At 43.5% G+C, this 26,106-nt stretch overlaps 1 protein-coding gene across 3 annotated transcripts in view; it reads right to left on the bottom strand.

The window, feature by feature from the left end:
• TUT7 (terminal uridylyl transferase 7) overlaps positions 1-26,106 on the bottom strand; it is a 1,540,394-nt gene that overhangs the window by 1,001,678 nt on the left and 512,610 nt on the right. For all 3 annotated transcript variants that reach the window (XM_078675707.1, XM_078675708.1, XM_078675706.1), the window contains exon 10: positions 23,876-24,013. In XM_078675707.1, coding sequence (XP_078531833.1) covers positions 23,876-24,013 — 138 coding nt within the window. The remainder of the gene's footprint in view (positions 1-23,875; positions 24,014-26,106) is intronic.

Here is a 26,106-nt window from a genome sequence, read left to right as displayed (position 1 = left end):
AAGGAGGAGTTGTCGGGGGAATTGATTTGAATTCCAACGAATGTCCGAATTGGATCAATTGGAGCACCCACCGATCTGTTGTAAGTGAGCTCCAATTGTCAAGGAAGTGTGTCAGTTTTCCTCCAAGTTTGAAAAATGAGATTGTGGACGGACTGGCTGCTGGAAAAGGTCATTGGCGTCCGCCAGTGGGTTTCCTTTGGCTTTTTCCCCTGTAGTTGGACCTTCCATACGAGGTCTGGCGACCTTGTTGCTGCTGTCGCTGTTGGTATTGCGATCGGCCTTGATTATAAGAGTATGTGGATTTGTTCTGGTAAGATCCTCTGTAAGAGGATTGACCTCTACCCCTGCTCCCTCGAAAGGACTGGCTCCTAAACTGTAGTGTGCCAAGCGCCCTTGCCGTGTCCGTATCTTTTTTGATCGTTTGTAGGGCCTCGTCGATTTTCTCCCCAAAGAGGTGTTGGCCATCGTAAGGCATGTCCAGTACTTTAGTTTGGACTTTCTGGCGAAAGGATGCAGCTTTAAGCCACCCCTGCCTTCGCAAGACCGCAGCCCCTGCCTGCTGTCTGAAGCCGGTCATTGCAACATCCATCGCACAGTCTATAACTTCCGATGCTGATGTGTGGCCCTCCTTAAGGAGTGATTGGACTTCCTCTTTCACGGTGTCTGGTAGCTCCGCCAGATGCGGAGCAATATCCTCCCACAATTGCCTGTTGTAGCGGCCCAGTAGCGCAATGGAATTAGCCACTTTTACAGTCATGGCCGACGTGGTGGAGAAGCATTTGCCAATACTGTCTAGTTTCCTGCCCTCCTTGTCCGGTGGAGCTGACAATGGAGTGGACGGATTCCTAGAATTTTTCTGTGCCGCCTGGGTAACCACAGAATCTGGCTTGGGATGCCCAGTAAGGCAGGCTGGCGCTGTTGTTGGTGCCTTATACTTTTTGTCCAGCCGTGGTACCACTGCGGAGACCGAGGCTGGTGTCTGCATCAACTGTTTTCCCTGCTCCCATATGTGGTCAATGATAGGAATTGATCTGGTTGTTTTCCTGACCGGGTCTTTAAAATCATACAGGAAACAGTCTGTTTCATGGGATTCCATCATCATATGGAATCTTGTGGCCGCTCTCTCCACTAAGTTGTGAAATCCGCCAATGTCCACTGGCGGTGAGTCTGAGGTAGTGGGCTCAGGTGTGGCAGGAGAAGGAGCGATGTAGTCCTCATCGTCTCTATGGTCAGACTGGTCGTCTCGGACCTCTCCATCCTCCGGTTCTTCGACTTCCTCGTCAGAAGACGGGATATCCTGCACTGGTTCTCTTTCCTGACGGATCACTAAAGGTGATGGTCTAGGCCGTGAAGATGGTGTCGGTCCAGATGTAGCTGGATTTGTACCCATTGATGGAGTAGTGGTCGGTTCAGGAAATCGCTGCTTGTAGTCTTGAATCAAGAACTGCAAGTCTGAAACTATAGACACCGGAAGGCATACCATTGGCGTGACTTGCGTCTGGACCTGCGAATGTTCAGTCTCTTCTGTAAATTCCACTTCATCCCCATCATCATCAGTGCTTTGGCACTTCACTATTAGGTCTGAAGGACTGGTGGCCTGTCCATATTGGTCTTCGTCTGAGTCCTCGTCCTGCAGTAGACAAGATGGGGGCAACTTTTGCACCCTACTGGGAGACGTTTAGTCTGGTGTTATTGACTTTTTCGTGCCCTTCTTCGTTGGTGGAATCGGAGATGGCTGAATGGCAGCTGACGACAGAGAAATCAGCTCCGATTGTTTCCATAGTGTCGACGATGACGTCGTTGACGGTGTCGTCGTCGACTGAATATCAATCGTGGTAGTTGGCGCTTTCGTCGACGGTGCGCCTGTCGACGGTGTCTTCGTCGATGTCTTCATCGTCGTCGATGTCTTCGCTGACGGCACGTTCTTCGACGAGAGTGTCTTCGTCGACGGCGTAGCCGTCGACGGTTTTGGCTTCGTTGTCGACGCTGTCGTCGTTGACGTCGTCGACGAAATCTTCATCGTCGTCGATGGCTTTTTAATGAGGATAATCGACAACACCGGCTTACCCGCCGTCGACAATGGAGTAGTCGTCGTCGAAGAGAAGGCTGACAACGCCGTCGTGGTCGAAACAGACTGGAGACACAGTCTTCTTCAGGGCTGAGGAAAGCGTCAACGAAGTCGTCGTCGACGACGGCGCAGGCTTCCTGAAGGCAGGAACCAGACGTTGTGGATTTTGCCTCTGAAGACTTTTTGACAGTCTTTTTAGGAGGAACGTCTGTAGGGCTAGGGGACGCAACCCTTGGCTTCTTCAAGGATAGTTTAGAGGAAACAGAAGCTATCTCACCGTCCTCTGAAGACTCCAGATTGTCTCTGGTTTTCAGCCTGTTCAACCAGAGTAGTAGCCGTCCTTCTCTGTCTTTTAGAGTTTTTGTAGAGAATGTTCTACAAATTCTACATTCCTTTGGTGAATGGTCCGGATAAAGACAGTATAAGCAGGTTTCATGCTTATCATCGACATGGAGCCTCTTCTTACCACAAGAAGAGCAAGCTCTGAAGAGACCCTTCTTCTGTTGATCAGCCATGGTAGAATTATGAAGAAAATATCCAATTTCTGTGAAGAAAAGAGTTTAAACAAGGAAACCTGAGGAGAACTCAGGTGGAGACTCCCTAGCACAACGTGCGGTAGAAAATCTGAGAGACTGAGGCTCCTGACAGGAAGGTTCTAGAGGGAGGTGGTAGCTGATTGGCTACCTTCTGGAGTTTGGTCCTTTTTACAAAAGGACATAGATAGGCTACGAAGGCGAGTCCCTTAGGCCTATTTTTCTCTATATATGTCTATAGGACATTGCTTTTATATGTACCGGAGACTCCTGTCTCGACGACGGGGAATGATTCAGGAATGATTCAGGCATGTGAATCTATGAAAGACACCCATAATACTGGATAACTATCTAACTATCGTCCGATATCTCTTCTCCCGGGTATCAGCAAGCTGGCGGAAAGATTTGTGAACCATCAACTCTCCACTTTCCTCGAAACCTTCAATTTACTCCATCATTCCCAGACGGGCTTTCGCCCTGGACGGGGCACAGAGACTGCACTCGTAGCTGTGGTCGAAGAGTCCAGAAAGATCTTGGACTCGGGAGGAACAGTGGCCATCATCCTCCTAGACCTCAGTGCAGCCTTCGACACGGTGAACCAACCCACCCTTCTACTCCGCCTAAAAAAAACTAGGAGTGACAGGAAAGGCCTCTCCTGGTTGGAATAGTTTCTTCATGAAAGGTACTTCCAGGTGTTTGAAGAGAACTCCCACTAACAACCCCTACCCCTACCCCTACAGTGTGGGGTTTCTCAGGGTTCCTCCCTGAGTCCCACACTTTTTAATGTGTATATATCCCCACTGGTCGAGTTAGTGGCTCCCTTTGGGATTCAACTGGTCAGCTATGCTGATATGACACAGCTAATTGTGTCTCTAAATCAAGCAGAACAGTCCCCCACAAACTTGAGCTCCTGTCTGAAAATAGTCGCCAGTTGGACGAGTCATTCTCATCTCAAACTCAACGGCGACAAGACAGAGCTCATGTTACTTGGCAATCATGCAACCTTCAACTCATCTACATTATGGCCACCATGTATGGGACCAGCCTCTATCCCAAAAACTGAAATTAAGAGTCTGGGACTCTGGCTGGATCATGAGCTGACCTTCAGATTCCAAGCCAGGAAAAAAGCAGCCACCTGTTTTGGCCTTCTGAAATCAATTCGGAAAATACTCACCCAGTTGCCTGAGAATGCGAAAAAGATCTTAGTCCAAGCCCTCATTCTATCAAGACTGGATTACGGCAACGCCATCTACCTAGGAGCCCCCATCTTGACTATCCACAAGCTCCAGGTAGTCCAGAATGCAGCGGCAAGACTCCTCACCGGCACGAATAACCGCTCCTCAGCCAAACCTGCATTGAAATCACTTCACTGGCTACCCATACAGGAACGTATACACTTTAAGGCTCTCTGTATTACCTATAAAAACCTGCAGGGCAAAGGCCCTCCCATTTTCACTGATCTCATTAAACCTTACAAAATATCCAGGAGTCTTCGTTCCAACGACCTCCTCCAAGCTGAAGTACACAGAATTAGGAAGTCCCGCTCAGGAGGTCGCCTCTTTTCCTACAACGCATCCAAACTATGGAATGCCCTGCCTCTCTCCCTCCGTCAGGAAACTAATCATCTCACCTTCCGCAGAAAATTGAAAACACGGCTTTTCCCTTAATCCATCTGCCCCGTCTCCTATGTTCCAAGCGCTGGGATACTCCTGGGTAGGCATGTGCTATACAAGAACAGATTCTATTCTTCTATTCTATTCTAACCTTCAATGAAGGCGAAACGGTACCCATAGCATACAAATCACACTTGTACACAAACGCCAAAATGAGTTTCGCTTCTCCCGAAAAAATTCTGCCAGCAGTACAGACTGCCGTAGTGAGAGAAAGAGCACTGGCTCAGGGGAAACAAATAATTGTCGTAACTCCAGTACCAGCATTAGAGGCTGTTACGAAGGCAATTGTTCCTAATGCGAAAGCTTTACATCTGCGATAGATACAATGGACCAACTCTCACTGCAACAAATGTGGACTGCAAATTTGATTCTACATTAAAAACACAAGCATTCCTGAAATACGAACAAGAATATTCTCTCCCAAATGAAATTACGCCTCTAGATCACTATTAATACATTATTTACACAGCAATACAGCGCAGCATTTACGGTTGTAAAAGGATGCCTGCAGGAAGGCAAGTTCCATCCTAACAGTACGAAGACACAGTCTTTAGGAGACTGGACGGCACTGCTGGCAGAGTTAAAAGCCCTATTACTGGCACTAATAAATATGGATCAGGAATTCCCCACACTTCTAGTGTGCGATTCATTTTACTGTGTCCAGTCTTACAATGAATATGTTCACTACTGAGTTCAGAATGGGTTTAAAGACACAAAAGGCTGCACAATAAAGCACAAATTGCTTTGGGAACAAGTGGCAGAGCTGAAAAAAGACTTTCCGAGAGCTCACGTGATACGTACTCTAAGTCATCAACGTGATGGCGTTCACGTTGAAGGGAATTCATTGGCTGATGAAGCTGCCATGGCAACAGTGCGAACTGCTGCTGTAGCTGCAATCACTCGTTCTAGCAAGAGAATAGATGGACATATAATGTTAGCTGTCATCACTTCACGCAAAAACAGCTCCGCCGTGCCAATAGGCTTTCCACTCAAGTACTCCTACAAGTTAGATGGGCAAAATATTCTGTATGCTCAAATTCCAGGAGTGGGGGATAGAGTAATACAAAACATGCCGATTAGGTTTAATTCTAGCTGCACATGAGGGTCTGGGTTCAGCACATGCAGGGATAACTGCGACAGTTTCATTACTGAAACAACGCTATTGGTGGCCAGGTTTAACAAAACAGAGAAAAGCATTTGTCCTGAAGTGCGAAATCTGTCAGCAAAAGAATGGTTCCACCATAGCACGTCCACCACAAGCACCACTACTAATATCAGATAGACCTCTCGCTCTTGTCTATTTTGACCACTGCAGGCCCTTTCAATTTGATGGGGCGTACATGTATATCTTTATGGCAGTAGATTAGTGCACTAGATTCCTGTGGGTTTGGCCCCAGCGCTCGGCTGGCGCCCGAACTGTTATAAAGGATTTGCAAGTCTTCATAGGGACATACGCAGTTGGCACATTACATTCTGACCGTTGCCCCACGTTTAGCTCTCAGGCTTACAAGGAAGCCATGGGAAGTTTGGGTGTTGCACTCAGTACTTATCTCTGTATCATCCAGAGGGAAATGCGATAGTGGAGAGGAAAAACAGACTTAAAGCAATCTTTAACAGCGAGGGTATTAGGATTGGGTGGTAGTGGGGTCTATCACCTATATGGGGTCCAGAGGACACTTAATAACATGCCAAGAAGGTCCCTAGGAGGCTGTACACCAGCACAGTGGCAGATGAAAAACGATTTGACATTGATAACCGTTTGGCGGTTTTACAAGAACTCAATGAATTACGGGTACTACAAAGCAACGTCCAAGTAAAAAGCACCGCCACTGGGGAAGTAAAATCAGAAATCAGTCACGGCAAGACCTGCCTGGGTCCCAAAAGTCAGGGATCTGATCTGAGAAAAGATTGTGGACACAAAATTTAGGCCATCTTATAGAACGCCTGCACCTGTCCTGGCTGTCAAAGGAACAAGAACAGTATTTTTTCCGCCTCTTGCCGGCAAGAAAGAAAATAGATTTGTCTCCATTGATCTGCTCAAACCACACTATGTGGCTGATACTGAGCAGCAGGCCATGTGGGCTCCTGGGTAGCCGCCGATCTCCTCTTGCTGCCATACAGGAAGTTCAGACAGAAAGACTGATAACATTTGAAGAGTCTTCTATACATAGAAATGGAGTTACCAACAATGAAATGGAACTCGTTCCTATTGAAATTGAACATCAAATTACAAATAAAACACCAATATCAATTTGGTGTACCACCGACATCTACATCAATATGCCTCTACCGGAGACTTCTGCAAGTTCAACAAAACCTGCTGAAAGCTAGCAAAGTTAAATCGAACAGCATCTGGTTATTTCATCCTTTTCAACACTTTTTCTCAGAATTCAAGTGAACCTGATTCACCGCGAGCTCCAGTTCCCAGCACAGAACAACTTCATGATTTCTACCTTTAGCTGAAAAAGACATACCTAATATCACCATGGATACAGCTCTGGATAGCAACTGGCATACTGTCCCTACTCTTCTTGATAGGTATTAGTGGTGGTCTTTATCTTGCTCGTAAATGGACACCATCTCCCAGAATGCTCTGCAGTATCACATGTGAACTTGGTATTGAAATTTCGTACGTCATCTCATCGTGAACAGAGAACAGAGAGACCTGTCCTAGGTGAACATTACAGCAGTTCCAGTTCCTGACAGAATAGTTTGGGACAGAGTTTCATATGATGTATTTGGTCCCACTGAACTTTTGAAGATACTGCATGTTTTTAAAATTTCTTTAAATGAGATCATCACCTCCAGTAAATACTCCGACAATTGGGATTTTGAAATTGCAATTAGTATGCTGTCTGATTTAGTAATGGTGGCAGCATTTTCGAAAAATGTAATGTTTGATGATTCATCAATTTTGACACCATGTATTGCTACCAATACTATGGTCATCATTATCTGCATAAAACAAGTGCCCTAAGTAATGTTATCACGCACCACCAATGGGAACATTGCCCAACACCACAGAAAAGTAGTTCACAAACGTCTGCACAAAAGTCTGCTTATTTTTCTGGGTTTAATAAAAATTCTTACTAACACGAAGCAGATATACTCTGCATCCTTTATTGTCCAACTGTCTGAACAGGGTTTCGACGTATGGAGAGACACTATAGACATAAAATCAGTCTGGGGTACTAAGGAATGGCAGATTCCTGGAGTAGAGGCACTGATTAGAGCATGCCTCATACTACAACATATTATCTTCCTGAACAACATTGTGCAACAGACTTCCTGACTTGGGTTAGCCAAGATTAAGGACTTGAACAGACCTCGTATTCCCACGCTTTCACACTTTGAGGGACGGCAAAACTATACAGAAAATGGTAAAGGTACACTAGATGACATCATGCATGGCATTTCATACAATTCGATAGACCCCAATTGGAAGGGATGGTTGGTTTGGCCTATCAACACAATTAGATGCCACTCAAGATTCAAGGGTACCACCGAAGGGTTTTGTATGCATAGGCCTGACTTATGCTATGTACAACGAGAACATCCGGGGGTGGTGACATCATACAGTGTTTGGAAGTTATGCCTAGAATGGCTAAGAACCTCAACACTGACACCGGTGAAACACTTGTCCGTACTCTCAGACAACATGAATTAAAGGGATTTTTTGCTACTTCCCCGGAAACCACTACATAAAAGGTTCCTGTATGCTACCTATAATGACATTTGGAAAAACTCTCAACAGGAAGCTGCAGAGAGATTCCATGAAATTGACAGGGTTAACTTAGGCTGTGGTTGACAATGGTATGACCACACTGATATCCAGGATGTATTCACTGGGCAACATTGTATCTTCTGCTATAGAAATAATGGAACAGGATCTGTCCAGCTTACAACACGGGCAGTGGCAGTTACGATCCATTCAATTATTAAGCTAGACGCTACAACCATTGTGCTCTGGTCATGTGCCCTGGCGATATATTAAAAGTAGGTCTCTATTCTCCGCATACAATCTATCAGAGAGACAGACGAGAATGGCACAGAGATGCAAAATATATAATCCTGCACATTGAGAAATTAGACCAATTACCTTTCACCATGGCAGAATCAAAATCCACAAAATGGTTACTTAATGGCGGTTATTACATTGTCGGTAGCAACTTTCCAATTTCAATATTGCCTAGACCACCACCAGGTAGGCAGATATGAAGCAATGGGTAAGGACTTCATCCATGAATCTTGGGAATTACAGTATAGATTTAGATGCAGGAATGGGGACACTGAAGTGTTTCTCAGCCGTACAGACTGCGAGTATTTATTGAGTGACTCTCTCATTTGCCAGGATATTATGCTTCATGGGGCCTGTAATGTTTCAGTTGCAAACTTATCCTACAATTTAAAAGGGTCCCCAGCAGCTGTGATTAGTCCAGCATTCAGGCAGATCTCAAATGGGACTTACTTAATGAATTACTTACTTGCTGAATAATTAAGGTTCTTGCGGGATGCTTCCAGGAATCACAAATCTAATCACATTTAAGTTCCAGGGTTACTTTTTGTAACAAAGTATTGTTTTAACCGACCCACACAGTCAGGGAGGGGCAGTTATGGCCTTCGTTGAATGTTTCCATTATACGGTTTGATACACTGAGCCGAATGAAAGCCATGCTTTTAAAGAAAGATGTGCCTCTAACCTCAGCCCAAGAAACTTTTGGTTTTCAGATTGCAAGGTCCTCAGCTGAAATACAGACACATGTACGAACTAACTGCCCTTTCCTTTTCTTACGCGAAGGGTGTAGTACACCTATTTAAGACCATTGGTTCTGGACTGTTAAGCACCTTTCAGACAATCTTCGGAGTGATTCCAGCTTTGATACACTCATTTTTGGGGGGCTTCCGCTAATCCTGCTACTGGTAGTGGGAAGCCCGATTTTAATTTTTCTGCTACGCAATGGACGTGCCAGTCACCAAGGAGATGGAAAAAACTCTCTTGGAGCGACGTTACCGTGATCGCATGGTACTCTGCCTGGGCACACCTCAACTTAGGGAGCTAAGCGACTCTTGGTTCTTATCATTCCGACCAGTCTGGATTGACTGTGTTTTGCCTGTTCTCCTCTGCTTGCTCTGCAGACAAAAATGCGTGTTGGATCTCTGTCCAACACTTCCATTGGTTGCGCCACCGGACCTGGATGTATTGCTGGACCCGTTAAAGGCCCACATAGTGCAGTGTCCTCAGCGTTTTCCCATGCTGATATTCTTAGAGCTACCACGGGATGCTTCAGCTCCTGTTGGATTGGATACTGGCTCTACTACAGGCACACAGGCTTTGATGTTTCAAATGATTCCCCAGCAACAACTGTGGAAACTGAAGATCATCATCTTTGCTCGATTGACCTGATCTGTAAAGTGTTACAGGGACCGTCATCTGTGTAGGCAAGCAGCAGTGATGTTGAGTATCCCACACAGGACACAAACATTTGGCTCACCGTGTACTGGGAAGAATTCGGCCTATTTTCCAAACAACCGAAATTGGAATTTTAAACAAAATGTTTTCTTCTTTACTCTTGCTGAGCACCATGGCTTTCAGACGCTCTTAGTTGCTCAAACCATATATATGAACATACTTTAAAGGACTTATAGAGCTTTTTACATATATAAAGGACTTACAGAGTTTTTAGGCATTTTTTATAAACCTTTAGAAATGTTTATTCTGAACATTTTTTACAATGTTTTATGATTGATTAGAAGGACATTCCCTTTTTAGGGCTCGCCCTTTTGGGTGGGGTTCCAAAACGGAGCCTGGAATCGCACACACTTGTGCGTGTGCTTTTCCTTTTGGCCTCCGTGATTGGCCTTTGCGTGCGTGTGTTTCTGAAAGACGGCACACAATGGGCCAAAGCGGGCGCATTGCTCCGCCCATGGCCTATTGGTGACCGTTAGGCGCACCAAAGGCCATGTGGTTTCAATTATCGTGCCCAGACACGGGCGCGATAATTGAAAACACATGTTCGCTGTGGCGCGCGCACCACTCGCAGGCGTGTTTTTTTACAATAGCGATTGCTTTCGCGATCGCTTTCAGTGCCGCTTATTTTTCATGCCACCGGTGACAGCCCTGTTATCCAATTAGCGTTTGTTTTGCTTAATTTAAGACCCTTTTATACACATCCAATGCAGCATAAATGTACCCAGCTGTGTTCAAAATTACCTGGGTAGAGCACCGGCACTTGGAGACTGTATTTGGTATCTTCGGCATTCCAGGCGCTGAACTTGCCATCAGGGCCAGTAAGTGCTATGTTGTAACCGGTCCAAAAAGCCTTCAGGCACTGCTTGAAAAAATGTCCTGGTAAATGCCAAAATGCAAAGCCTCTGTATGGTGTGTTGTGGACACCACTGTTTTTCCACAATAATTTAAACAGGAATTAAGACCTAGATAATTCACTCACTTGCCTCACTTTGAAAATGTAATGGGCCCTGCCCAAAGGTTTAAAACATAGCATAAGAATGCTCTCCAGTCTGCTTGTGCTTTACAAACGTGCTGTATTCCTCAAATAGATAATACTTTTTTAATAAAGGGCAAAACTGTTTTGAGAGAAAATAACCTTCAGCAGCACAGATTTATTGTTACAGTAGAAGTGTTGTGCTGTAGATCTTTGTGCTTTGAAGCGCATACCATGTGCTGAGCACCCCTCCTCCCTCCAGACTGAACTGCACGCTCTGCAGATATTGATGAGCATGAAAATAAAAACAGCAAGTAACGTGCATGCTTCGTATTCATGCACGTGTAGATTGGATAGGACGGGACACCACAGTGGTTCATTAGCTTGCATAGGAATGCAGGAATAGTGATTCTCAATCTCGTGGTTGATTGATTAAGGCATTCAAGGTGGAATATTGAGTCGCCTTTTCTCTTGTCCGAGGAATAGTGGTGTGATAATCCTTAAACTCGTGGTTGATTAATGGATTAAGACATCCAAGGTGGAATATTGAGCCGCCTTTTCTCTTGTCTGGGGAATAGTGGTGTGGTGATCCATGAACTTGCTGCTTTCACCTGTGTTTCTGTATGGTTTGCTCCTCGGCCGGGTCTCTTGCAGAGGTTGTTATCCAGGTGCATTTACTTGGAGAACGCACTCTTTTGGTGCTTGTAATAGTTTATATCTGTTTCGGTCTTATGGTTGTTGCAGCACACATTTTACCCTGGATTGACACTGGCTCAATAAATGCTTATTGAAAATGTCCCCATCGTTTATTCTGTGTATGTCTCAGAGACAAAGTGAGCACGAGTGACTTAGAGAAAAGTACCGTACTGTTTCCATGATCCCGGAGGGATCAGGGTTGTCATGTTCAAGAGTTGCCCAAGACTATTTTCTCCTTGGTAAGAGGAGTTCATAGTGGCACAGTGAGCACGCTGGTATACAGGTCAACATATCCAGCGAGGGAGTCTGGATTCAGTCTGGACACCAGTCCTGCAGTTTATGTTGTCTAAACAAGCAGATCCTATATAAATTTATAGGAGCTACACAACGGGGGATGAGGTTTGAGAGGATAGAGAAAGGCAGCGCTCTGCCAACTAAATTTCTTTGCTAATGATACCAACTGTGATTGTCAAGAAAGCATCCATTGTTGTGTTTGAAGGAGCTGTTGAAGTGCCAGTATTGGCACACTTATTGCTCTTACGTTTCCTCATTGAGGGGCTAGGGTTGGGGCAGTGACAGGTTAGTGCCAGTTAGATAAAGTCTGTGCATCACACCCCTTCCGCCCTCCTTTGTTCCTCCGTCATGCAAGAGAGTGATCTAAGGACGCTCAGGGTGTCCATAAGACCGAGGAGAGCTTGGGGAAACAACGCACACAGCTGTGCCGAGGAAGGAGTAAACAGAAGTTCCTTACTGTATAGACACTGAGTTAGTAAAAGCAGGGTAAAAGTAGCCATCAGATTCACTTACCTCCTCCCCTGGTCTTGCTGCCGCCACCTGCACATAGAAGGGAGAGTTGCTTATAAAAATACTACAATTGCAAAAAACACAGTTGATGGACAGAATGTAGAACAATGTCATACATTCACCCCAGTACAAGGATCTGGGCCTAAATCCATCGTTTTTTTGCACTCCACACCACCCTGGGTTAGACACTGGCTATATGCAAATCAGCTCTGACCCTATGCCTCATGGGAACAGTCCAGTCCGAACTATCAAGCCACGTCTTTCCCAGACCGGAATCAAGCATCCAAGGACCGGCTTCTGGCTATCAGCCTTCATCAGCCTGGATAGCTTTCTTTATGACTTGCAGTGCATCATCAATGTGCTTCTCAAAAAGCATTTCGCCATCAAAGGGAAGATCCAGGATCTTGTTTTTGACTTCAGGCAGGAACCAAGTGGCACAAAGCCAGCCTGGTCTTCGAAGGACTGCTGCCCCTGCGAGAGAGCGGAAAGCTGTAGTGGCAATGTCCATTGCACAGTCAATTATTTCAGAAGATGTTCTTTCTCCCTCCTGTAAGATCTTTTTGACTTCGGCTTTAGCATCTTCAGGCAGCTGGTCCAGATACGGAGACAGATCACACCACACCTGGCGATCATATCGTCCAAGAATAGCCATGGCATTGGCCGCCCTGACGAGGAGGCTGGAAATGGAAGCGAAAATCTTCCCAGCATTATCCAACCATCTTCCCTCTTTATCCGGTGGTCTGGTAAGAGGTGCCGCTGGATATCTTGATTTTCTCTGGGCCACTTGTGAAATTACAGAATCCGGCTTCGGTTGACTGACTAGACAAGCGGGGCTGTCATCCGGAGCTTTCTATTTCTTTTCCAGATGAGGAAGCACAGGCATGACAGGGGACAGTGACTTTATAACCTTTATCCCCTCATCCCAAACATGGCCCACAATAGGGATAGAGAGAACCGACTTTCTGTACGGTTCTTTGAAGTCATACAGAAAACCTTCCGACTGCACAGATGGAATAGGCAGAGCGAAACGTTTAGAAGCCCTCTCCATTCAATTGTGAAAACCTCTAATATCAGCTGGAAGAGAATCCACCTGATAAGGGACGGGAGAGGCAGGGAGAGGCAGGATCCGGAATAATGTAGTCATCCCATTCCCTGTCCGGGTCAGGAATTGTTATAGTGCCTGGGTCATCATCAGAGGTATCGTCCTGTACTGTGACCACATTCCGCTGAGGCTCCGGTAACTCCGACATTGGTATCATAGGAGGCTGAGGGTTACCCGGGCGGGGAAGTTGAGTTTGAGGCACTTGCTCTGTTTCTCGGCCAGAGGACTGAGTTGGAAACATCTTCCTGTAATCCGCAAGCAAGAATAGCAGGTCTGTGATAAGAGAAGATGACATACTGACCATGTTCTGTTGAAACTGATCCTGAGATCTGGATTGCGGCATATTCTGTTGCTGATCCATGTAATATTCCTCCGAGTCAGAGTCCTGATATTTAACAAGCAGCTGAGATGGGCTATTTGCATCACCATAAGGACCGTCATCGTCCTTGGAAAACTCCTCTTCCAAAAGAAGAGCAGGAGGCAGGGGTGTCACTTTCCTTGGAGAAGTCATCTCAGGAGTAATGCAACGTCTCCGTATAGTAATTGCCACATTTTGAATCGTCAACAAAGTTTTAGCCGCCACAAAATTATTTACGGGAATTTTAGCCACTTGTCACGCGCCGCAAATGCCTGGTCTGGTCGCCCCAGATCAATCAGGATTTATTCCTAATAGACAATGCTCCGACAACACTAAATGCCTCCTTTACCTAATAGATGAGGCACACCGCTCCCAATGTGAAATTATGCTTTTTTCGATAGAAGGCCTTCGATAGAGTACATTGGCCCTATTTAGCAGCGGTTCTACAGCGTTTCGAATTTGGAGATAAGTTCTGCTCGTGGGTATAGAGTGGACATGAGAGACCACTGGCATCCGTGAGGGTAAATGGTAGAATCTCGGAGAGTTTCCCGATCCGACGTGACACACGTCAGGGGTGCCCCATCTCCCCTTTGCATTATATAAGGAACCATTTGCACAGAGGGTCCGTGATGACTCAGACATAAGAGGCATCTGCTTCGGGGGCGAAGACCACCGCATTACACTCTACGAGGATGACGTTATTGCCTACCTAGACAATCCACAAGTTTCTCTGCCGGATTTTCTAGCTGAAGTGGAGAGATTTGGATCAGTCTCTGGCTTCCGTATCTATTTATCCAAATCCCTGGCGTTGCATTTGATAACTTCACATGATACACACGGTTTTCTTGACTTCAGTACTCGATTAGCTGGTAATCCTCAATCCCGTACCTAGGGATACGTCTTGCATCGACAACTCAAGAGATCACGACTATTAACAATAGGGAATTACTGGATAGAATGAAAGTTGACCTAGCGAGTTGGCACTCATATGCATTGTCATGGCTGGGAAGAGTAGCAGTCTTAAAAATGATGGCCATGACGAGAATACTTTATGTATTTCTGACCCTCCCCCTGTGGACCCCGCATGGGACACTGTTGGAACCACAGAGTGCCTTTCATTCTTTCATCTGGGCCAATACATTATCTCGCATGAGACAAGAGCTGAGTGTGTGGGGCCACGAGAGAGAGGCCTAGGAGTGCCATCCATCATAAGCTACCTCCAAGCAGCTCTGCTCGGATATATGGTGGAGTGGTCTCGCTCGGAACCATAGAAATCCTTGCTGTTCATGGACAGTGCAATAGCGTGCACCTCCATGTGGTAGTTCCCCTTCCTAAAAAAACTTATTGTGCGCCAAGCCTATATCTCCCAACGGTTACAGCCCCTATGCTCAAGGTCTGGGATGCGGTAGGAGTTAGGAAAGGCTTTACCTCATTCCCATCCCCTCTGACTCCAGTAGTGGAGAACCCAGACTTTACTCCAGGGCTACTTCGCAAAGAGTTTAGTGCTTTGCAAAACCCAGGGTGTAGATCAACAGGCCATCTGTACGAAAAAGACGGTCCCATCCTATTTGATACATTGAGAGACAAGGGAATGCTATCCGAGGAAGAGAGGTTTCATTATAAGTCAGACACTGGGTGATGAACATGGAGATTAGGGCAGCTGTGCAGCAACACCTGACAGCTTTTGAAAGATGGCTCCTCAGCAGAAATTCTGACAAACGCCTAGTCATTGATCTATACAAAATCCTACTGGGTCCTCAGCCAGAGCCGAAAACGGCAGCCCAGTTGCACTGGGAGCGTGAGTTAGGAAGGAAACCAACTCTAAAGGAATGGAGGGACATCTACTACAGGGTCAGATACTCAACTCCGAACTCTTCCAGTGCTGAGACGGCCACAAAAATCGTCTCATATTGGTATTAACCCCAACCCGCTTGCATAAAATGAATCCCGCAAAAGCAAACAAATGCTGGAGATGTAATGGTGGGACAGGAACACTTACACATATTCTCTGGGATTGCCCCAAACTGACACATTTCTGTGAGGAGACCTTAGCTGAGGTAGACACGCACTTTGATATCCAGCTCCCCAGATTTCCCTCTTACATACTACTGGGTCTCGCCCTAGCCCTCTTACGTACCCACTCACTTCGAGGAGGGGCAAAGGTATCACGTTAGCACTTAGAGCAGCACACCAAACTATACTAGCTCTATGGGTACGGTTAAGATCCCAACAATATTAGCATGGCTACATCTCATCTGGGATTTATTGGGGATGGAGAGGCTATCTTTAGCACTCAAGTAAGAGGGAGACACATTCTGGGAGATTTGGCACCCATTTAAAACACTCCTGTCACAAGAATTCATAAAACTTGCGTGTCCTGAATACCGTAGACTTTTAAGGCTGACAGACCACCCCCACACGGCCGAAACAACTAGTGACTAGAGCATTAAATAGTGCTACTAGGATAGCCTAGGCGATGCAGGCACCCGAGGGGGGAGGGCGAGGGAGGGAGGGGATTAGGAAAGATTTTCTTTTTAAATTGTTGGTGTATTTAACAGTTGCACTGCAACCAGCAAGGCTGAATGTTGACGCTTGGCACACAGATTTTTGGTACAGCCACCCTGGCAACAATAAAAACAAATTTAAACATGAAAGGCAGGACAAATACTTTTAAGTTTCACATGTCTTGGTAGTGAAGCGTGGAATGGAGCTGGAGCATCGCAATCGGAAACAGCACATAGCCTTCGGAATCGACACATCATCTTGGCGCATCTCACCCACTGCATGGTCCAATACTGACATAACTTTTGCCGCACCTTGCATCTTCTTCTTCGTCGATGCAGGCCCAGAACAAGATACTGCTGTTCAGTGGACCTAAGTGGGTCCCTGTATTCAGCCCGCGCTCCATTGCTTTAGGTTTGAACTATTTATTGACTTAGGTCCAGCACGGCTAGATAACCCAAACCGCTTATTGCTTCGAAGTGCTATTTTACATTTATTTTTTATAATTCATATATTGACTTCTACTTGTTGGATTTTTGTTGTTTTGGTCTTGTTTAATATAAAACATTAAGCTCTATTTCCCTAACCTAGTGTGGAGAATGTTTATGGTGTTTTCACTGTGTGACTGTCTGAAGTGTTGCACAAATACTTTACACATTGCCCCTTTAAGTAAGCCTGACTGCTCGGTGCCAAGCTACCAGAGGTTGAGCACAGGATAACTTAGAGTGTGTTGTGACTTACCCGGACTAGGATTGTGGTTCCAGCTTGGACAGGGTGCATAGCTCTGCCAACCAGAAATCCAATTTCTAACACATCCCAAGTGCAATGAGCATCTTCACAGTTGGATTTTGTACCCACTGTGCCACAGGACTCAAGCTGCATCTCGCTGAGGCCCAAGACGACTGAAACTGATCTGGGGTTACTTGTGTTTTTGTTTAGAGGGGACCAGGCCTGCTTAAGCTTAAGTTTGATATGTGCAGCAGTGCTTGCATACAGGAAAGGCGCGTGCAGTGTTAAAAAAAACTTACAATTCAAAGAAAAACTTTGCTAAAGTTATTCTATGGATAACTTTGCTCTGAAGATTGACACGTTTAAAACACACCATAAATTCACTGAATAAACTACACTCAAAGTGAATTTATGCCTATGATTTTTTAAGCCTAAATCAAACCAGTAAAACGATCTAGTTATGAGTAGCTGTGCACATATAAATATCCCTAACGGAATGCCCATGACCTCTCATCTGATATCACTGACAACATTACAAATTACAAAATCGATGACATCCTTGATGAACACAAGAAATATTTGATACAAAACACATCTTACATCTTTATGCACAGCGTCAAACAATTGACCAGGGTCTGCAATCAAAGTACTATGGTAATGAAAGTTTAAATAAGTCTTGCCATAAGGAATGGTAAAACAATGCAAAATCTTCCTTTCAACGTGCTGCTGAATAAGGGTGACAGTGTTGCAGTTGTAGGAGACTATTTTGTTCAGCTAGACTGGGGAATGGGACTACGAAAGGGCTGGATTCAGGGCCTGACTGAAGGCTGTCAACAGTGATGTGCTCAAACACCGCTGTGCACGGCTAAAGGCGGAGCACAGGTTCTTATGTCCATATGGACTCATGATGCGAAAGCCAGGCCCTAATCTCAATCTCCGCAATGCACAGCCATAAGGGTGTAGGGCACTCGTTCTGTACTCAACACCTACTGCACATGGCTAAAGGCCATACACGCTAAGTGATGTCCACATGGGTGAGTATAGCCACAGTTTATCTGAAGGTGTAGCGATATTTGAGAATGATAAATAATAGTACATATCACTACATCAGTAAATACCACACATGCGAGCATACAAATTATTGCTAATTAATGATTATATGATCTGTGCCATCATGTGTGAGATCCTGAGCAATGCATTTGGTGGTGGTGTGGATGCGTAACTACTAATAACTGGCACATTACTCCTTTTATTTATTTAGAGACAATCATCAACATATTTTAACATTAAGTGCTGTTTTCCCAGGGCATATATTACGAAGAAGCTTTCGTGAAAACTGTCTATTTTTCAAGAGACTAAATAGATTCTGATAGTAGTACCCATAAGTTTCGGGCAAAGAAAACCACGAAATTCCTAGCCGTAAGACTCTTAGCTTTCTAATGTGTATGTTTTCCATGCATTTTGTAGAACAAAAAATATTGGTGGGTTGCTGTGAAGGTATCAAGGTTTGCTGTGTACTTTTTACTTCTATTTATTATTATTAGAAATCCTGAAGTATTATTGTTCAATCATCATTTTTCATTGCCAATTTTACATAAATGAATAGATCAGCTGACACGTCTTTCACCCTATTGCAGTTAAGCAGTGGGGTATATAAAGGCTAAAATAACACTCATGTTATCTATTTAAACAGAAAAGTAAATAACTCATGAACTTGGTGTACTCGCGGGTGGCATAACAGCTTGTGACAATGCAAAGTCTGGCATTTCCTTACCAACAATCAGACGCCATATCTAAAATACACCAGATTTCCATAAGAGTAACAATGTTGGAGCACTCTTCTGCCAAAGCTAATTCAAAGATGGGGAACAGTCAACAACCTCACAATTCTAGAATCTCAAGTGTTTTTACAAATGTCAGTACAGTTCAATATGCAAACTGGGAGAGCACCAGAAAAAAGATATAAATATAGGAATAATAAGACCCACAAAATCAACCACTGAATCACCTCTAACAACAACCATGTTGTATATCTGACACTTTGACAAAGTGATTTAGCATTTAAGAGCACTACAATAAGATCACTGAAAGGCAAGATACAGAAAAACTAGCATAACATTCAAAAAGATGACTTTGCAGTACCACTTACAGAACATTTAAAAGAATAACATGAATGCCGGAGGAGCTTCACCTGCTTTGGAATTGATCATGTTCCCAAATTTAGCAAGCAGCAGTGGCAATGGCAACCCTGATAAGACAGTGAGACAAAGGGAAAGCTCTGGATATTTAAAAAGAGTTTAAATAATTGAGCTAAGTTAAAGTTACACCATTGTCTAAAGACTTCTCCTCCACTAAAACCAATTTCTTAACAAATACATTTCATTTTTGTAACCATGTACCTATAGAATACCCTTCTACTTTTTTCTACAATGTCTTGGTTCTTCAAACGAATCTTAACTTTCAATATGGATGGTAGGTTCCTACGCATAGTACACAATTATCAAATTCCTTCCTACCCTGAATAAATGACTAACAGAAAGACTCCAGACCAATTGTCAACTACTAAGTGTATTACACCACAGATACAGAACCTCCTTTAGGAACATAACAGGTTTTGAAGAATAATAGTTTGTTTCTTATTGTATCTAACCTTCCTCTCAATCAGTTCTAAACTCACAAATTGTGGTTAGAATAATTGCTAATGTCTCTTCTGTATTTTCTCTTGCTAGGATATGATAAACCCTCTAAAGACTATCAATGTAATTTTATAATTTGCCACTGGTGTATTTACCCCTCTTACAACTGCTTCTAACCTATATTTTAATTCTCCGATATCAACATGTACATATTTAATGCCTAATCTGTCCACATTATGGTGCAATTACATATGTTAAATGCAAATACCAAACTGTAAACACAATAGCTAAAAACAATAAAAACATGTCTGACATGACACCACAAACCTACGACTCGCTTAATTAGAATTGCAATCATCATTCCTAATGCTGCAAATAGAACAAGATTGATAAAACATATATAATGCACATGCTGAAGCCAACAACCTTTAAGACCATACTTCTTTCAGGCTGCAGGTCAATTTACACTCCTACTAAATGAAGTGGCTCATGTTACCTATAACATACACCCTCTCACCCATGAATGTATACTACTAATAATAATAATAATAAAAACATGAATGGCTCAAAAAGACCCCACATCATTACTTTTTGTCCTTACTAAGTTCAGATAATACTTGAGTACAATCCAAGAAACTTTCCATTAAGTACAGACAATACAGTCTCACATGTAATTCCTTAATACCACAATTCTAGCAGAATGTGGGCCACACACCCTTACAATATGGCTACATTGCAATCATACAGGTTCTACCCTCCTGAAAAGACCGCAAATGTCACCATGATACAGACCTACAAAATGTTTCAAAGTGCCAATGGATTTTCCGAACCATTGATGCTCAATCTACAACAGAATTGGAACCAGACTACAGAATGCTCACACTCAATATACATAGTCTGATCAACACTGACCAAAGTAAAATGCTACTGAAACCCACATTGCCACTTTCACCCCCCTTCACTGTGACTTTTGATCGATTACACCCTGCCAGATATATGCCAGATACCCACAGAGATAAGGTACCTATGAAGGTGTGTCTATCCCCTATCTTCCTTACTTGACACACTCTCGTCTTCCATCCTGTAAATATGATCTTACTGCTTTCAAAACACAATATCTCCTCCAACTCAACACAGCCACAACTTAGTTCTCCACAGGCACTTCCACATCCTGAAATCTGCCTCACATTTCTCATTTTTCCTGATATAGTGATTGTTCTGCCACAAATACATGTATGTGTACACCAATGTTATGAGTTGCTTGTCTGTCACATTAATGTTACATCAGCCTTTATAAAGCCCACTGCTTAACAGCTATAGGGCGAAGCAAGTGTCTACTGATCTACTCATATATTTAACTTTGGAAGACAATGAGATGTACAATTTAAAGACAACAAATCAACATTAAAAATAACAATTTGTGAAACTAAAACGTCCAAAGTAAACCCAGATGTCTTCACAAGTATACATATAAAAAAACCAACCAATTTTATTGTTATTCTACAAAGTATATGGAACAGAAAAACAATAAAAAGGTCTTATGTACTAAAGTACTACAGTACGGTGAACAATTGTGGGTTTTCCTATGACATACCTAAAAGTCTTGAGGACTAACATATAATTTTAATCAATCTATACTATGCATAATACTATGAAAATGGTAATCTCAGTAGTACCCTATTATTTCCTGACATCATTGGGTTATATTGCGGATGGGAATTACGCTAAAGCCCTTTACTCTTTCTAACTGTCAATTATTCAGGAAGGCTTCAAAGGAAAAATGTATAAGCTTCAACCACAATTTGAAAGGTAGGCCTACCAAGGTTCTGCTCTGCGGAAAAAAACATCTGTTCTTTGCACTGGCTACCTATGGCTCAGAGGATCCATTTTAAGACCTTGTGCCTAGATCCTCGATAACCTTCTGGTGCCATATGTGCCTTCGCGCTCTCTTAGATCCGCGGGCCAAAACCTGGCTGTGGTCCCTCGATTTAGGCTGTGTAGGGCGGGAGGCCGATCTTTTCGAGTTCTGGCCGCGAAACTGTGGAACTCTCTTTCGTCACACATTCGTGATCTTGATGAGCTCCTGAAGTTTAGGAGGGCGATTAAAACGCACTTGTTCCCTCATCCATCTTAGTTCCTGTTCTGTGTGTCGCTATGTTTGCTCTGCTGTGTTGTGTTTTGGGTACTCTGTCTGAAGCGCCGGGACGCCCCTTGGCTGGGGCTGCTGTGCGCTATAGAAGTGTTATTAACATAACATAACAAAGAGTATCTTGTCTACGCATACTGTCTGCTTAACTTGTTGGATTACCCATTCCTCCAAGCTAAGCAAAGTTAGATGGTTTTTCACAATGTGATAAGATACACTCGTCTTAGTATAGTCTTGCATGCAACACTTGAATACTAAAACTTATCGGTCTCTGCACCATTTTATTTTCTATTCACAATCCCCACCTCAATTTTTTTCCCCACACCATCAGTGATCCCCAAGCACAATTGACAGCACACATTTTTGAATATTTATGCCTGTATGCCTTTCGAGGCACTGACATGACTGATTTTACACAAGCAATGCAAGCATTCCAGAAAGAAGGCAATAAGGCTCCGGGCTAGGTCTCCTTCTCTACCCCACCCTCCCATTGCATGCTCCTGTGTATGCCAAAAAGAGCAATCCAGCAAAGGCCTAAGCGTTTAAATTCCACTCCCACAAGCTCTGGACTTGCAGGTGATGTCATTGTGACATCAGCTCCATATCAATGAGGCAACCATAAAGCTAGTAGAGTGCTGTCGCAAAAGTAGCAAGGTGTGCAAATCTCACAAAAAAAGATTGTGCATTACACATTACCTACCTTTCCCCACCATTCTTGCTTCCAAACAGTACATTAGAGTATTTGGTTGCATGGTCATAACCTGGAGTAGACATATGTTAAACATCACATGCTAAATGTAGAAGTGCATGCAATCTTCCTGAGAAGTAAGATATCTCAGAACGATTATTGATTCTGGTTATCTTTATCCCACCAAGTTCTGCTTGAGGATATTGAGAAGATGTTTTCCCTTTATGACAACTCCTCTAAACATTCTGATGATGAAAGCAATTTGCTAATTACACATACACGTTGGTAATACTGTATAACCTTGGTTCACAAAGAACACTATCTCTAGGTACAGCACAAATATAATGCAGCAGCAAGAACACTTTTTGGGTTGAAGCAATTTGGTCATATATCTGATAAACTAAATTAACTTCATTGGCTGCCAGTGGAAAGATAAGCTTTTTCAAAACAGTTTGTCTGAATTAGTACATGAAGCACAACACTGGCCCTAAATTTCATAACAGATAATTCTTGAACCATATGCCTTTATCAAATCTCAGGTCATCACCCAAATCCCCCCTGTCGGATTTCTAATATGGCAGGTGGGGAGGCTTTCCTTTTGGGCGCACAGAACCAGGCTCTAGAACGCCATCCTATCACAAATTTAACAGATTAAGGGACAAAATGGCAGGCAACCATAGATTGTTAAATATGAAGAAATAATAATGCTAGAACTTTTTCAGGGAAAAATAACCCGTGAGCCACTAGTTCAAGCATATCTGTTGTTGCCAGATACAAAGTAAGCAAAGATGGAATGGAGGTTTTGGTCTTACAAAGCCTCAATGGAATTTGAAGCTTGTTATTTACATTGACAAGTGTTCCATAAACCTTAATGATGCTGAAGGGAAGCAAGTACCCACACAAACATCTATTGTTGGAAAGTTTGTGTTCCCCAGACAAGAGGTAAATCCAATTGCAAGACAGTAGTCAAGTTTTTCCTGGCTGGAGATTCCAACAATCATATTGGAGAACCACAGTGGTGCTATAGACATTGAAAGTTGCAGACAGCTCATACAAAACAAGTAAGCATGAAAAATGCACTGTTTATTAAATTATGTTGCATGTGTCAACACTTTTTAGGAGGAATCAATATAAATTGTAAAGTCTAAAAAAACCTCAGCATCTTGAGATTCGCAACCTTTTCTTGCATAGTTTTGCAAGCCTAATCTTATTATGTGGATTGTTTCTTATCTTTATTCCAGTTATTCATTCTCTGGGTCATTAAGCATTGTACAACACTTAGCCTACAGTGTGCAATACTTTAGAAGTACAATGTAAAATAAAAGTAGGTACACCAAAAGCTATACTTTTGATACTGAAATAATAAAATTACATTTCAGGAGTACAAATTCAAGGGAAAAACCTACATATCCACTGAAAACAATGGATTTAACAAGCCTCAGACTAGGCTTTAATGTCCTATCTTATTCATGTATAGCAAAGTTACAAAATACACACCTTGCCCATTTTAGAAGAATCTCCTTCTCTGAGATGTGTCTCGTCAATAGCAGCTTGATTGTATTCCCATATCACCTCATCGTTTTCAATATCTACAAGGTTAAAATGTGCTATTTTTCTGAGCGAAAATCCTTCAATCTGTTGGGAAAATACAAATACCAATTAAAGACAGTGATTGCTTTACCCCCGAAACCTAGCATTTGCACTACATTTCCAAACATTGGTGTTTAGGAATAAACAACTACTACTTGGTGTTATATAAATAAACAGCACCAAGAACAGCTTGTGAAGAGGCTCAAATCAGGAACCATCAAATCCCAGGCATAATGAAAGGGACCTAATCATGAACACTGTACTTTACTATAATTGAAAGCATTACTTACCTGAAGCTCTTTTCAAGATGAGCATGCAAGGAACGAATTTGAATTCTGTCTTTGAAGTATAAAGAACGCAGACTACTGATTGATGTCAAAAGTTACACATTTTAGCATGATCAAACGTGTGTTCTGAAAGATGTCTTTCTGTTTAACAAGGCAAACATACTGTGTTTTTTGGGATGAGATCTTGATTATTTTGTATTGAAAAAATGCCTGCTGTGTTTTGATTTGAAGCTTGTCTTTCTTTTTAAAAGTGGGAGCAAAAAACATCTTCGATTTTGTATCTCTCAAGATTTTCAAAGCGGGTAGCGTTTAACAACATGTATCCAATTTGGTATTTTTTCCTTGCAGGACAATTATAGAACCCTCAAAAGGTACAACATGTGAGTCCCCCTTTCCACTCCAAATAAGCACATCTAAATGTGTGAGCCAAGCTGGTAATATTAACATCTTAAGCATCTTCTGGCGTGATCAGCAACATCTGCCTGGCACTCGCCCACACACAATCACTTTAGTTACAGATAGCAAGAAACCCCAAACCAAAGCCAATGGCATCATCAGCGTGCCCAGAGCCTAGCAATAGCTCACCTTCAACAGCACTTGCTTTGCACCAAAATGTAAGCATACATAAGGACAGAAAAACAGATACACATGCCTTTTCTAGCCCGTTTCATCCTTTATTAGAATGACACATTACTGGCAAAATCTGCTGTAAATTTGGAAATTTCATGTTAGTTAAGAGATTAACATCTATAGTGTTTACATATAACAACCATTAAGAACTTCCCTCTCCCTTCCCTGACCCGAGCTGATGGTCATGATGGACACATCCCTGCTGAGGTGGGAAGGCCATCTAGCAGAAGTGGAGAAGATAAGAGGACAGGAGGGACTGCACCTCTGGGATTGGTTGAAGCAACAGGGCATTTCCCTCACTGTGAACTGACTGGCATGGCCCTTGAAAACCAGAGTGGACTAGTGAGCAGGTGGCATCTACATCCCAAGGTGGTGCCTAAAGTGGGAAAAACCCAGGCTAGATCTTATTGCCACTTTTGTTTGAGCAGTCCCCACTACAAATCATGTGGTATCTCCTCTGAGATCTGGACGACATCTCTAATATTTGTTTGATGCTGGGCCAATTGGAACTTTAGATTCCATTGCAGCACCCACATGTGCCACCAGGCATAGCTGACAAGGAGGATGCAGAAGGCTTTAAAGCCAAGAAGCATTAGAGCTACTCTCACAATGATCCAGGACCGAGACTGAAATACCAGGATCATAGCCTGACTATCCTGCACATGTTATGGTAGAGGGAAGGCCCTTAACTGCACGGTGTACAGGGTAGCTCCAATGAAAGGAAGCCTATGCGAAGGAGTCCGATGTGGCTGGCTGACAGTGAACCTGAAAGATGTCAGGAGGTTCGCCATAGCCTGGAGGTGGTCTACAATTGACTGTGGCAATACCACCTTCAACAGTTAGTCGCTGAGGTATGGGACTGTTATCCTACACCTCCAGAGGAGGCAGCTACCATTGTCATCACTTTTGTCAATACCCAAGGAGATGTGGTGAGGCCAATGGGGAGTACAGCAAACTGAAAAGGCTCCAGGCCTATCCTGAACTGCAGATACTCTCTGTGGGACTGCAGGACGGATATATGAAAATAAGCATCTTGTAGGTCCAAAGACACCACCCGTTGCCTGTGCCCATTGAAGACTGTATCTGGGTCAGCATTAGCATTTTAAACTTGCCCTTCCGTAGAAAGGCACAGGCCGAAAGTCCAAGATAGGCCTGCCATAGGCCTTCAAGTCCAAAATAGGCCTGAGTCTCCATTCCAACTTTGGAACAAGGAAACAGCGA

This window comes from Lissotriton helveticus, chromosome 2_1 (assembly GCF_964261635.1).
Source record: "Lissotriton helveticus chromosome 2_1, aLisHel1.1, whole genome shotgun sequence".
In the NCBI taxonomy this organism is placed as follows: Eukaryota; Metazoa; Chordata; class Amphibia; order Caudata; family Salamandridae; genus Lissotriton; species Lissotriton helveticus.
This window is presented reverse-complemented; position numbering and strand designations above follow the sequence as displayed.